The 15,697-nt window shown below is 40.7% G+C and overlaps 1 protein-coding gene across 1 annotated transcript in view; it reads left to right on the top strand.

Moving 5' to 3' along the window:
• Window positions 1–15,697, top strand: part of mpp7b (MAGUK p55 scaffold protein 7b) — a 124,148-nt gene that overhangs the window by 83,726 nt on the left and 24,725 nt on the right. The window contains exons 15-16 of the mRNA XM_067453388.1: window positions 6,128–6,292; window positions 10,639–10,719. Coding sequence (XP_067309489.1) covers window positions 6,128–6,292; window positions 10,639–10,719 — 246 coding nt within the window. The remainder of the gene's footprint in view (window positions 1–6,127; window positions 6,293–10,638; window positions 10,720–15,697) is intronic.

Raw genomic sequence — 15,697 nt, 5'->3', positions numbered from 1 at the left:
CAAGATTAAATTAAATACATTTCCTTATGTATTACCTTTATTTCATCTGTCTCCATTAATGAAAAGGTTTCTAAGACATTTATACATTTGGATTAAACACTTTGGTAGTTTGGTAGCTCAGAGCTGTACAGGGTCCTTGCACCAGCTATTATGCGAACCCACAAATCACAAACTCGCCAGTCCGATCATTAACCAGCGGTTATGTCTAAAGCGATTTAACAATATTGCCCATGCTCACTATTGTTAAAAAGTGCCCACAAAAGTAATATAAAAACAACTTAGTTAAAGTTAAAACAATAACCAGAGGTTATGACCTGTATAATATTTGGTAACTTATAGTGAATGCGACTGTATAACAACTTAAAGTCGAGTAGCTTAGTCAGAAATCTAGAATCTCCTCAGAGGAGCTCTAAGCTATATACAATCCAAGATCTAGTATGCACTTAAACCCTGAACGCAGATCTGCGGTAACAAGGATGCAGTGTAATGTACTAAAATCTGAATAAAATCAAATGTAATAATTTACTATTAATCAGGTAAATGTATTATGTCAATTACATAATCAGCTGAAAGATAATCCATACATGACATCAAAATGCTCTGAAGTAAAGAATAAAATATGGATAACTGACTTCGGAAAAATACATAACACTAAGTGTCTAGAAGACATTTAGTGTTATGGGCTGACTGGTGTAAAGGTTTGCGCCCTGACCCTTCTGAAACATCTCATTCAGACCAAGACAGAAAACTCTTTCAAATTTAAACATGAGTTCACAATGGGAATAAGCATTAATCAAGTACCATAGACCTGTATTGATGACAGGAAGTAAAGATCAATTGGCTGAAGACACATTAAGTAAAATATCTCTAAACTCTTAAAACATTGATTATCTTTTGCTTTACTTCTGTGAGTATGAGACCTTTGTTCCAGAGACATTTCAAATGATTCCAAACATGCACTGTATGATACTTGTTCACACCATGTAGATTTTGGGAGAATTTTAGATGATCTTAGCATGAGAGAGAGTAGAAGTGGGGGGAGAGGGGTTCAATCGGGAAAATGTCGATTTGGATGATGTTAAGGTGAGACTTGCGTCTCGATTGGTGATGCTAAGTTCTTAAGAGACAGTTCAGATGTTAATTTCCAGAAAGTGTCCTTTGTCTTCTCGGGGAGTGATCGTTCCTCAATCAGACAGTCCGGCATTTACAATTTTTTTCCAGGCTCACCAGCTCAATTTCTCTTGAGAACAGCGTGACTGCTGGTCCACCAGCTAGACCAGTACTAACGTCTCGGTTACATATGTAACCCTCGTTTCCTGAGGAGGGAACGGAGACGTAACGTCAGTGACTGACGAATGGGGGTTTCGCCTAAAAGCCAATCATCTTCGAGATCTTAGAAAACGCCCAATGGCAGTGCCAATGCCATGGGCATGCGAGATTTGCATGGGTAACTCCGCCTACCCACATGGGTATATAAGGAAGTAGCTGGCATGATCGCATTATGTTTACCTACTGAGGAGCCAAGACTGAATTCTCGGCCGTTCCAGCGGTACAGCTGATGTGGCAGCGGGACGTTACGTCTCCGTTCCATATGTAACCGAGACGTTCCCTTTCGTTCAGTCACTCCGACGTAACGTCAGTGACTGAGGAATGGGGGTCCCAATGTAATCACACCACTCAGCTGTCTTCCAGTGCCCTGCGCAAGCGTGAGTGCCCTGATGCAAGAAAGGATGGTCAAAGGCCTCCACTTAACGCAGGAATACCAAGGTACACTGGGAGGCATATTCCAGGTGGAGATATGCGCCATAGTGCCTACCTGTATGCAGGACTTAAGAATACACATATGACCCACTAAGGGCTGTATACGGAAGATCTTCCGTATGCTGGTGGATTTTTTAACCCCAGGAGGTGGCAGGCTTGCCAAGGGAAGACACCTGCTCAGGGAGGCTTATGGTGGAAATACGCATGTGGTATTATTACACACGCTCCTGCTGCTCACCAGAGGGGAACCATGCACATGGGGCACCTGGCCGGATACGAGTGTCTGGGCTGAATAGGGCAGACTTACTGGCGTCGTCAGTGCTAGAGGAGCTCAGGGCTTTCGGAGAAGCTCACCTGAGAAGAATATCGCACGTATCCAGTCCGTGGAGTGAAATGGCGAGCAAGTGAAGACACCTGAGCCGATCCATTACCGGCCACTTGTAGAGGCGAGTACATAGTTGGATACCGGCTCCACTCGGAGATTTTAAAATCTGGCGAATGTGTTTGGTGTCGCCCAGCCTGCAGCTCTGCAGATGTCTGTTAGCGGAGCGACATGCGCTAAACCCCAAGAGGAGGCCACGCTCCGAGTGGAGTGTGCCCTGACCCCAAAGGGGCATGGGCGCCCCTGCTGCTGGTATGCCAAAACAATGGTGTCCACTATCCAGTGGGACAACCTTTGCTTTGAGAGAGCCTTCCCTTTCAGCTACCCACCATAACAGACAAAGAGCTGGTCTGAGGTCCTGAAACACTGCGTCCTGTCTATGTAAGAGCGGAGGGCGCGTACTGGACAGAGCAGTGCCAAGGCTGGGTCTGCCTCCTCCAAGGGCAGCGCTTGCAGGATCACCATCTGGCTTTTCTCTGAACAGAGTGGTGGGAACCTTGGGAACATATCCAGGGCGGGGTCTCAGGATGACGTGAGAGTCGCCCGGCCCGAATTCCAGGCACGCTTCTTCAACCGAAAATGCCTGCAGGTCCCCTACCCTCTTGATGGAGGCCAGTGTGGTCAGGAGCGCTGTCTTCATTGACAAGAACTTAACATCTACTGACCGCAAGGATCAAACGGGGCCCTCTGCAGTGCACTAAAAACTACTGAAAGGTCCCAAGAGGGTACGAGAGGAGCACAAGGAGGATGTAGTCTCCTCGCACCCCTCAGGTACCTGATGACCAGGTCGTGCTTACTTACCAGTTTACCGTCCAAGAGGTCATGGTAGGCGGCAATCATGGCCACATAAACCTTCAGGGTGGAAGGAGACAGCCTTCGATCCAACCCTTCTTGAAGAAAGGAGAGCACCGACCCAATCGGGCATTTCCAGGGGTCTTCTTGGTGAGAAGACCACCAGCTGACAAAGAGGTGCCACTTCAACGCATAGGCCTGTCTCGTGGACTCGGCCCTAGCGGAAGAGATGGTAGCCACCACCGGAGGTAGGGTACTCAAACCTGTCGCGTCCCGTCTAGGAGCCACACGTGGAGGTTCCAAAGATCGGGACGCGGTTGCCATAGGGTGCCCCATCTCTGAGAGAGGAGATCCTGTCTCAGAGGAATCAGCCAGGGAGGGGCTGTCGCAAGGAGTACTAGTTCTGGGATCCAGGTCCGGCCGTGCCAATATGGGGCGACCAACATGACCTGCTCCTTGTCCTCCCCGACCTTGCACAGAACTCGTGCAAGAAGGCTCACTGGGCGAAATGCATACTTGCGTAGGCCCTGCGGCCAGCTGTGCATCCGTGCCGAGCGTGCCCTCGGTCAGGGAATAGTACAGGCTGCAATGGGACGAGTCATGGTAGGCAACATCTACCTGTGCGTCCCCGAACTGATCCCAGATCAGCTGGACCGACTGGGGATGGAGTCTCCACTCCCCAGGGAATGGCTGAATCCTTGAGAGCTCGTCGGCTGCACGGTTCAGGATCCCTGGGATATGGATAGCACGAAGGGACCTCAGGCGCTTCTGACTCCATAACACGAGATGGCGGGCGAGTTGGGACCCTGGTGGTTGATGTACGCTACAACAGCCGTGTTGTCCGACCTGACTTGTACGTGTTGACCCCTCAGCAACGCTAGGAAGCGGTGCAGGGCAAACCGTACTGCCAGCAACTCGAGGCAATTGACATGCAGGTGACGCTGACTTTCTGTCCAGGAGCCTGTGGCAGCATGTCCATTGCACATGGCACCTCAACCCGAAATGGAAGCATCTGTAGACAACAACATGCCTGGAAACTCGTTCTAAGGGTACACCTGCCCGTAGAAAGCTGAGGTTCGACCACTGGGTGAGTGTCTGTCTGCAGGCCCGAGTCACTGGGACCCGGAGCGTGCCAGACTGCCATGCCCATCTCGGGACTCGATCGCGAAGCCAGTGCTGAAGCGGTCTCATATGAAGCAATCCGAGCGGCGTCACCGCGGCTGCAGATACCATATGCCCCAGGAGCCTCTGAAACAATTTCAGTGGAACCGCACTCGCGCTCGCTGGTAAGCTGCGCGCACATGGCGACCGAGTCGATCTCCACACTGAGAAAAGAGATCCTCTGCACGGGGCAGAGTTGTTTTTCTCCCAGTTGACCTGAAGGCCCAGACGGGCTAAGTGGTGTTCGCACACCCGCTCCCGAGAGTGGCCCAGTATGAGCCAGTCATCGAGATAGTTCAGGACGCGAACCCCTTGCTGCCTGAGTTGCGCAAGGGCAGCCTCGACAATCTTCGTGAAGACCCGAGGGGACAGAGCTAGCCCGAATGGGAGTACAGCATATTGATATGCCTGCCCCTAGAACGCAAACCGCAGGAACGGTCTGTGTCGCGGAAGGATGGACACATGGAAGTAAACGTCCTTCAGGTCGATCGCTGCAAACCAATCGCATGGACGAACGCATCCAAAAGATCTCGAAGATGATTGGCTTCTAGGCGAAACCCCCATTCGTCCGTCACTGACGTTACGTTGGAGTGACTGAACGAAAGGGAACCAGCATAACCCAACCTGGATCAGCATGGAATTCATGCTGTTTTATGCAGGATTTTTCATCAGGGTAACCACAGCAGGACCACCTGGAGTTGTCCATCCCTGCAAAAGATCTACGACTTGGTGCCTATCTTGGTTGAGAAAGAGAGTCACATAAGGAGAGGACCTTGATACTGGTTTTTGTTTTATTCGTTAAAGTTATATAAAGGGAACTTTGTCCAAATATTGAACAATGTGCTTCACATTTCTACAATGTCTTTCAGAATTTTTATATCTTGATTGCATGGAAATAGATCTGAGCAAGACTAAAATGTTTAAGGATTGGCCCTAACCCATTTCAGTAAAAGGGATTCAGCACTTCCAAGAGTTTTCAAACTTTTATATGTACTTAAGGGACTTCAATACTCCAAACACAGAGTTGGCCATGATAACTCATCTGTAGTTCACAGAGCATTAGCATGACAAAGTATTTAGAACAAAGATGTGTACTAACTATTCCACCTTGCCTCTATAGTGAAGCCTGTGTTCTTGTAAGTTAGCCTCTCCAAGTAACGATTGTACAAGTCATTGTGTCCATCCTGTACTGCACTTAATCATGGTCTACAATAATCAGTTCTGCTTGATATCCCAGAGCAATATTCCCTAACTTTACACGTTTTGGATGTCTCCCTAATCAAACACACCTGATTCAAGTCATCATCTCCTTTGTAGAGACTCCAAAACTTTAAATGGGCATGTCAGATAAGAGAGACATTCAAAAAGTGTACAGCTAGGAGTTTTCCAGGAACAGGGTTGGGAACCACTGTCCGCGAAATTTGCTATTTAATCTTCCAGCACACGGATAGTCTTTAAGAAATCTCCTGCACCCTGATGGTTTTTGACTCATGTTGGATTGTTGCTTGAAGGGGTTTCTTCATAGTTAAAGTTATACTCTGACTACCACATTGCTGATTCTCCTCTGGTCACTGAATGCTTGCATTTCTCAGAGATTTACCAAACAGCTGGTCTTGCTTGGACTATTCTTTTGACTACCTCTTGGATTTATATCTTCTGATTTCTCAGTTTTGTTGACCTTATTTTAATCCTCATGTCTGATTTCAGGTTCCAAGAACCAATTCCAAAGCAAAGCTAGACATTGACAGCTATCTAAAACATACACTAATGATCCAGACAAACACACTTGTCTAATAAGAAACAGATGTAAGTACAACTGTCCAAATATTTTTGGCATCTTTACTAGGTAGGAACTCGGAGCAAATTATGCAGTAATTTCTAAACACATTACCAAATTTAAGAGAAAAATTATTCAAATCAAGACAGACACGTTATGACATGTTGATGTAAATTCAAATCAATAGAAAAATGCTACAAAGAGTCCAACTATTGATTTTACTTTAATCGATTTTGTTTTCTCCATTTGCACAGCTGGTTTAAGGAGAAGTTTCCGGCTGAGCCGTAAGGACAACACGAGTCATCAGGTGAGACGGAAGATGGGTAAAGGACATGCCGTTATCCATGTACCAATATATCAGGAGGTTCAGCCTCACCAGAGAAAGCCTGAAGAGCCGTACCGCCTTGTGCTTCTAACTGGTAAGAAACATTCTTGTTCAAATAAATAGTAAATCAAAAGACTTTAATTATTCATTATTTATTTTTAGGCTTCAAAGGGGTACAATTGTGTGACATAATAGTTTAATAAAAACCTATAAAAAAGAAAAAGAAAAAATTATGTACTATATTTGTGGTCTTTGTTTATTCCAGGCCAAACTTGGCATCTTTCATCACTGATTATCTTCCTCACCAGTGAGCTGTGAACGAGAGCATTCTGGTTTGTGATTGTATCATTCTGGCAATCTTTGTAAATTTGATCAATCAGTTAAATAAAAAAATAAGATCAGGCTTAGTAATCGTTCATAATTTGAACGATGCTACATCTCTCGAGTTTCTCACAATCTCTCTTTTTTTTTAATTCCTGTTTTCCTATTCACTGTATGGGTCACTAACGACCCGAGGTGTGTAACAGTGTAGTTTTATTTTGAGGGTTTTTTTCTGCACAACAATATTTTAATCTTTAATGACTGAATAAGTGCAATTCAACTTTCTTTCAAAATGTGGCAGGCAGAAAACATAAGGATAGGAATTATCATCAGCAAGACTGATATAATCAAGATTTACCACAGAGCAAGTGATAAAATCAAATATTAGTAACACTCACTTGATGGTGAATCTGTTGAAGAAGCTGTCAACGATCAAAATATTGTTTTCGGAGATGTTGAAAATTATATTGTGAGAATATGTTTGAGATGGTGAATTTGAGCCAGATGCTGAATGTACTGGGAAATGAGTGAGGACTGACAAGGACAGTCATGATGGTATAAAATTGAACCCTTCCAAGCTTCAAAAGTTCATAAAATATTATTTATTTTATTCTTCTGTAATTGTTATTTTATTATCAGGAGACTTTTACATTATCGTGACAGAGATCCATCCATGTTATAGATCCTGGTCGCTAAAGACCCAAATATGTAATAATGATTGGGAAAAATTCATGCATTTAAGGGTTAAGAACATTCTTTCCTGTTTTACTGGTTAAATATAAAGCAAAAAAGCAAATCTGGAAGGTTAAATTAACACATGGATATACAGACTATGTATCTGTTTTCATTGTACTGCCTGGACGTAGACCTGGGTCTGCAAAATGTTCTCCTCGAAGTCTTTTCCAAAGGCTCCAAATGAGCCAACAGAATATGTGCTTATTATCTAAACATGAAAGCCCTCCATACAGCTGGAGCCACTCACTATTTTTGTATGTCATTTAAGTTCCCTGTTGCCACAGTCCATCAGTAGCAAGAGTTTAGAGAATGACCATAATCAAAAGTTGACATTCCATTAAGCATGAATTCCAGAGCTATCTGTTCGGGAGTTTAATGAAATGGGAGTTCAGCTTCCTTGTTGCTGAGGATCTAGATATAAATATGCTGAATTGAATGGCATCTTGGCAGGTAGAATTTCTTTTGTCATAAAAGTAGTAACCATATGCCTAAAACGTCATCATTGCTCTGGTGTTTGCATAATTACGAATGCATGATATTCTACTTAGAAATTCGATGAGGCGTGTGAGATCATTCAGACTTTTTCACTTTTTTATCCACTGCTGAATCAAAAATGTGTCCCTGTGGTAAATTTAGAGCATTAATTCTTAAATATATCAGAGGTGAGAACAGCTGTTGGCAAGGTGTAGGTGAATACAAGACTTCTTTCCTAAACAAACAACAGAAAATGTACAGGAGCACTGTGAACTCTCTCTCAGTACTGAAGGACTTCAAGTGAGCCTTGACAAGTCTGGCCAAAGAGCCAATATGTTCAAGGACTGCACGGATTTATTTCAAAAACGTTAAATCATCTCAGCAAGGTCAGAACCTGGGTTGTCTACCATTGATATATGAGGAAAAATGAACAAATATTATAGTGTTGTACTTTTTTTCAACCTCACAATAGATTTTTTGATTCGTACATCCTTTTCTTTCTGTCACAACAATGTCTGTCTTTATATGTGCACACTAAAAAATGCTGGGTTGGTGAAATATGGACAAATCCAACTGTTGGTTTAAATGTTGAAATTAAAATTTTAAGCCTAAAAGTTGAGTTTGTCAATATTTGACAATATTTGACACAGATTGAAATCCGAATGATGGATCTAGATGAGTTATGATGGATTTAGACATGGATAATTTGGGCCAGTGACATGACTAATTTTTTCTTATATATACATTTTATGTAATTTATACATTATTTATTTTCAATAAATTTTATGTATATTAGTATTTTTGTTCTATATATGAATTTATTGAAAATACATTAAAATGTAATTTATACAGTCATATTAATACATTTGTACATATACAATTGCATATCTCTTTTATATTGAGCATGTTTTTAATTTCCTTTTTAATATTCATTTTGATATAGTTTTTGGGTCATAAAATGTCAAGTTAATGTAACCACATTACTGCCTGATCGAAATTGCTTATTTTTAATCAATAAACATAGTTAGTACACTAAGACACTATATAGAGAGCTGTTATACCAATCCAATGAACATTGGATGAATGAATTAACAACGAAATTCATCTTTGCACTGGTGGAGGTACAGAGGATGCATCTGAATTGGTATATTACAAATCACATTTTATTTTATTTTTTCACATTTTTTACAAATCACTTTTTTTTCTTTTCTTTTTTTAATGTATAAAAGCAACATAATATTCGCAGTCATGCTCACATTTGTGAAAACAGCTCTCTTGCTCTTGTGATATTGATAATTATATAATTATATCACATTATAATATAAAAATCCAGATCTCATATAAATACTTTTTTTGCAACAATATCTTGAATTTTGTGAACATTTGTATTAATTTTGGTGAAATTTTTGACACAATACCTCATTTCTGAACCAGCACAAATAAATCAAGTAAAAGTTTTTGATTGCACCTGAAGCAGTAAGTTTTACATTCAGTCACATTAATGATGGTAATAATTAAATCAGACAATGCATCAGCAATTTAGTAATATCCCAGAAGTTGTGATCTTGACCGGTCTTGAAACAACAATACAAAATATACATTACAACAAAGTCAGTGAGTCTCTTAAAATATTACTTAATTTGCGACAAAGCAAGAGTAGTCCCCCCCTACTTGTCCAGTTCTTCATCATGAACTTTCGAATATGTAATTAGTTATTTTGCATAAGAGACAAACAAGATGTCCACAATAGTTTGAGCCCACCAAAGCAGTTTGCTCATCTCTAATGAGCAGGTTGTTGAACAAATTACTAGTTTCACTTGTAATGTATGTCATTCTCTCGAGTTTATGTTGGCCATGGATACAGAACCTTAACGTCTAATTTGACTAACTCTATGATCGCTGCTTGCCTAGGAATGCCATATAGAACTATAACTTAAAAGGCATCCCGGAATAAAAATATACTGTATCTTCTTTAATGTGTTTGTTCAACTGACCACAGACACAGCTTGCAAATATTTCGAAGACCATCAACCCACAGGTTTGTTTGCAAGATGAGCACTGGTGGATGATGACTACAAGGGCAGGGAGAAAGCTCATGTGAGGCCAAACAAGATGATTTAATATTTTCATATTCAACTTCAATGCGATTCTGTTCTTACTCTGTGAAACTCGTTTGCTGTGAAGCAATACTGGGCCAAACGTGAAGTGAATTGGCCAAAGGCATTTCATGCATTATCAGAATGGCAGGAATTTCACTCCAGAATCACATCAAGGCCAATTGCAGGCAGTGTAGCGATTGCATACCTACTTTTATTTCTTGAGATCCACCCGCAGGGACCATCCTGTCTGTTTGCGGCTGGCAGACATTGGCTTTTAGTCTCTCTCGAATGGGCACCAGACAGATTCTTCATTTTCGATACAGTAATATGACTTTACCTTCTGGGGATGCTCAGGCCAAAGCAGAGACTGGATCTGTGTTTTGGAAAGGGTGCCAGTGGTGGGAGCCACAGCCTGAAATCAATACAGCATTACCCCATCATCCTCATACTTACGTCCCAGTGATGGAAACAGCAGATGCCTGCCGGAATAATGGGCCACTTCATGGCCCAGACAGTCCATGAAGACTTTAAATACAGTACATGTCCACCTACAAACAAGGGCTTTACTGAAGCTGTTCATGTACCACTCAACCTGCCAAGTCTGCAGTCTTTTATATTGGGCTCAAGATAAAAGAGAAAATATTTGAACAGGGATCATAAGTGCGATGAAAATGTATACTGGTGATTTAGATAAGCTTGTGTTTATATTGAATGAATTATTCAGTGACTGCTGACTGCTACTTTATTGCTTTTTCAGTTTTGATTAATTGATTAGTGATAAACTGCTGGTGTGTATACGTGTGTTTTACAGGGCCTAGAGGGGTTGGTGTGACTGAGTTAAAGAGGAGACTTCTACTGTCTGACCCAGAACACTTCAGTGTAACTGTGCCATGTAAGTTCATATAACATTTGGGCAATACATCAACCTGATAGATAGTAGTTATCTGTTTCAAATAACCAAAAAGACCTGTGTGTGTAATACTCTTTAGAGCTGCTTGAAGTGTAGTTCACACCTTAAAGCAGTTTCAGCGAAACTGTTACCATTCAACCATTATAAAAAAGAAACTTATTCGAATGTGCGCTATTAGTATAATTCCTTTAAACTAAAAATACGAAAGTATACTTTAAGTATTTGTATGTACTTCTCAGAAATATACCTAAAATTGCACTCAAGTATACTTATACTGACAGAAAGCTCTAAGTAAAGGCTATATTTGGACTGTACATGTACCATCTTTTGATAGAGACATACTTAAAAGTATAATTAAAGGATTAGTTCACTTTTAAATACAAATTATGATTTACTCACCCTTAAAGCTACACTGTGTGATATTTTCCCCCATCTAGTGGTGAAAAGGTATATGACAATCCAGTGAATAATAGTTTCTGTTCCTCTCAATTGTGATTTCGTTTTAACTCCTACGGTAGCCGATTTAGTCCAAGATTATCATGGCAATCTCCCTCTTCACATTCGACACGGTGCCATCGAGTGTTAAAACGCAAAAGACGAAGCTTGAATTTATGGGTATGGCCCTCTTTGGCTAATGTACTTTCAAGATGGAGGGGCAACATGGCGACCGGCATTCGAACCCCTCACCCGTATTTTCAATGGCATATTATAAACTTACGAGAATACTTTATTACTTGAAAGAAGTAAATATACATTAATGAGCACATATATTTTTGAAAGAACTAAGTGTCTTTAGCTAAGAATAAACTAAAAAAGTTACACAGTGTAGCGTTAAGCCATCCTGTATGACTTTCTTCTTTCTGATGAACACAATCAGAGTTATATTACTGACACTTCCAAGCTGTATAATGACAGTGACGGGGTCCATTGAGTTTGAAGCTCAAAAAAGTGCATCCATCCATTCACAATAAACATACTCCACACGCTCCAGGGCGTTTATAAAGGCCTTCTCAAGCGAAGCGATGTGTTTGTGTAAGGAAAATATCCATATTTAAACCTTTATAAAGTAAAATATCTAGCTTCCACCAGACCGCTTTCTTTGTTCAACTTAAGGAAAAAACATAACTGGTGCGACATATGTGATGTCGAAAGTAGCATAATTGCTTTGACTGTGAGGGGTGTTAAACTTTCAGCAAAAGTTAAATATGGAAGGCTGTCTGGCATATTTATATCATATTTTACTTTATAAAGTTTTAAATATGGATATTTTTCCTACAAAACTCAATCGATTTGTTTCAGAAGGCCTTCCTGCCGGAGCCGTGTAGAGTACGTTTATGATGGATAAACTAAGCCCTTATATAGGACACAATAGTTATAGTTAAACTTATAGTTTTATGTGCTAAAAATTAAGCCATTTTAGTCCTGAGCAGGATTGAAATAGTACATTTACAATTTTACTACTAGTACATTGATATTAGGGTAACATTTTATTTTAAGGTTCAGTTATTAACTATTAACTAGTTGCTTATTAGCATGCATATTACTAGGATATTGGCTGTTTATTAGAACTTATAAAGCACATATTTACGCCTTATTCTTCATGACCTTATTCTACATCCCTTTATCCTACCCAATACCTAAACTTAAATGCTACAAAACCTACCTTACTAACTATTAATAAGTATTAAATTAGGAGTTAATTGAGGCAAAAGTTGTAGTTAATAGTGAATATGTGTTCCCCATACTAAACAACTTAAACAACAGCAAAGACATTATTAAGAGGATGAGATGGACCTCTCATAGAAAAATAATGGGAATAATATAGTGTAAATAAAAACATGAAAAGCATTCATCTTTTTGCTAGAGGCATCATCTGTATGTTTACTTTAACATGCTTGTGAGTCAGATAAACCAGCCTGAAAATTGCAATTTTTTAGCTTAATTTGTGCTAAAGTAGCACATTTATGGTGTCATTGTTGTTAGATTTGAATGCTAATAGGAAGATTTGAGTTCATTGTCATGAAGTGGTGACTGGTGAAAGACTACAAAATAGAATCTGGCCTTGCCCCAATTGGAACCCTGAACACTTGCAGTCTTCCTACGATTCCGCACTTCTGAGACGTAACACCACTACAAGTGTGCATCGAGAGCGCATATAGACCTGAAACCTTAAATGAAAAATGTGACCCTGCGGTCTCCTGGACTTCACAAAAGTCCACAATGCATATGAAGTGTGTCATTTGGAACAGGGCCACTGTTGCTCCCCTTAGTTTTATACTTTGGATTTAGAAAATTTGGTTTTGTTTACAAAGCACCAAGACAGAAAACCCTTTGCGTCCATTTGCCCCAGATGTACTGCAAATGAAATGAGATATACGATAATGTCTCTGCCTGCAGTACGTCAGTCTCGCTTGCATTAAAGTGATTGAGCATGAACACAATTGGACAATCATATGTCATCCGTGATTTAGTAACTGTACATAAACCGTACACCAGACCACCTTTTTAGAGGACTTTTACACTATCAGTTTAGTTCGAGTTCGAGTCATGGAAAAATTTTGCAATGTAAAAACTGTACCAGTTCTTTCTGGTTCTCAAATTTGATTGGTCTTTTCAAGCCGTGCTATATTCTGCCAGTATCAGCACCCAAACCATTTCACCATTTGTATCACTCCGCTTGTGGTGACTGTCACAGTTCTGCACAAAAGAGTTCTTCTTTACAACTTGTGCTGTCAAACACAATGTGTATAAACACAATATCACACTAATAGCAATATGGATGTATATCAGCATGCTGTAAGTACCAGTGATGCGCTGGTTGATCCAAAATGAGCAGGTGCCTACGTTAACCGGAGTTACGAGTCATCCAAAAATATTTTTAATGATATTCGGGTTGCGGTCGGTCGGGTTGTTAGAAACAAAGATGCCAATTAAACCTTTGTAATTGATATAGTACTTGACACAATTTACTACACTCTAAAAAATGCTGGGTTAAAAACAACCCAAGTTGGGTTGAAAATGCACTAACCCAACAATTGAGTTGTTTTAACCCAATGGTTGAGTTGTTTTAACCCAGTGGTTGAGTTGTATTAACCCAGTGGTTGGGTTAAATGTTGCTAAGACAACCCAATTGCTGGGTAAGAACAACTCAACCATTGGGTTAAAACAACCCAATTGTTGGGTCGGTGCATTTTCAACCCAACTTGGGTTGTTTTTAACCCAGTATTTTTTAGAGTGTATGAAATACATTGGCAAGGAGGATCCTCATTCCAGCATAAGTGCAGCCAGTGAGCGCACATTCAGCTCCGCAGGTCGTGTCATAGTGGCGAGAAGAAACCATCTCTCTCAACCCAGGGTTGGTTGATTCAGTGTTATTTCTACACAGCGTGAGGAAAGCTAAAAATACGTAGGATAATTTTCTGTTTTAGGGCACCGTGGCATTTTATAGCCCTTTTAACCCCTTTCCTGACGCGGGACAAATGCCGATTTCCCAACACGTTGAACTGAGCAATTCTGAGCCATTGTACCATTTTAATAGGCTACTTTTAAAATCATAGCTCAGTAATGTCAGTTTATTTTCTGAGAGGGAGTGGGATTTTTGTTGGGAAAGTCGGGGGAGAGACGCACACTTCAGATTAGACTGGATAAACACATGCAGCATCTTAATTGTTAAGAGAAAATGAAACAAAATAAATGAATAAATTGACACTATGATGAACATTTACTACTTGAAAAAAATGCGGGGACCATATTTTCTTTTCTTTTTTTGCGGCCCGAGTTGCGGGTGGGTTAGTTGAAAATGTCGGTCGGGAGCGGGTTGTTTGTACATTGACCTGCGTATACATCACTGCTAAGTACCTACAACACTATTACAATACTACCGCACGGCTATGATACTACTAATTTATTTTGCTATCCAAAAAGTACTGTGCAAGTACACTCAGTTGTCAACATACCTGTCCGTTCAGATTCCCGCCTAATTAACTGAAAAAAAGGTACAAAAGCTGTCTCTGGGGCAGTACCCCTTCAAAAAGGTACATCTTTGTACCTAAAGGTACATAATGGTACTAAAAGTGTACATATTAGTACCTAAATGGTACATATGAGAACCTTTTGAAATGGTACCATCCCAGTGACAGATTTTAAACCATTTCTAGGGTTTTCTAGTGTAGGGTTTTCAAACTGGGCATGTTTGCTGTGGTTTGATTCCTAATGCGATTGTACCTGGACTTTCTGCTGCTTGCAAATGGATTATTTTAAGGAGCCAATCAGTTTCTGTTTTTATTTGTATTTACTCTGTACGATTACACTGCATGCTCACTCTTACTTATATCCAAGACATGCTACAAATCCTGAACAAATGCAGGTTTACTTTCACGTAAATTGCACCACAGTTCTTTTGCAACCGAACTCAGACCCCCATCTGCAGCTAGTCTCAAGCACAGGTACAAAAAAATTAATTCATCAATTGTTTATTTGATAGGTAAATCATGTATTTACAATTCCTAGAGTTCCTAGAGGTACAGTAGATGTGAACTACCAAATTGTACATACAACAGTTTTAGTTAGTTAGCCTACTCTTTAACTCAGCAAGCAAACAGACAAACAAGATTCAAGAACAGCCATATTTCTTAAAAGCAAAACCATTGCCTTGATTCCACACGCTCGTAAATGTTCATGAATAATCTGTAGGCAGACCATCAAAATTTTCCGCTCTGAGACATAAAGCTGTGTTAGACTGCCAGAGTGGAGAAGAGAACAGAACCAGCTTTTCACTGCCACTCTGGGTGTCCAAGAGCGATGTGGACAGGGGGCGATAGAGCGATGAAAGAACAGGATAATCACAGCCACTAACAGCTATACTTTTGATGCAGTGATGGAGGGAGCGGTGTGACTTTTTCTCCTTATCCTGGAAAAAGGCCATCTTTCTGCCTTAGGTTGGCGCGTGTCATGCCTGTTT

This window comes from Pseudorasbora parva, chromosome 9 (assembly GCF_024679245.1).
Source record: "Pseudorasbora parva isolate DD20220531a chromosome 9, ASM2467924v1, whole genome shotgun sequence".
Classification (NCBI taxonomy): Eukaryota; Metazoa; Chordata; class Actinopteri; order Cypriniformes; family Gobionidae; genus Pseudorasbora; species Pseudorasbora parva.
The sequence above is the reverse complement of the archived record's forward strand: the minus strand, read 5'-3'. Positions and strand labels throughout refer to the sequence as shown.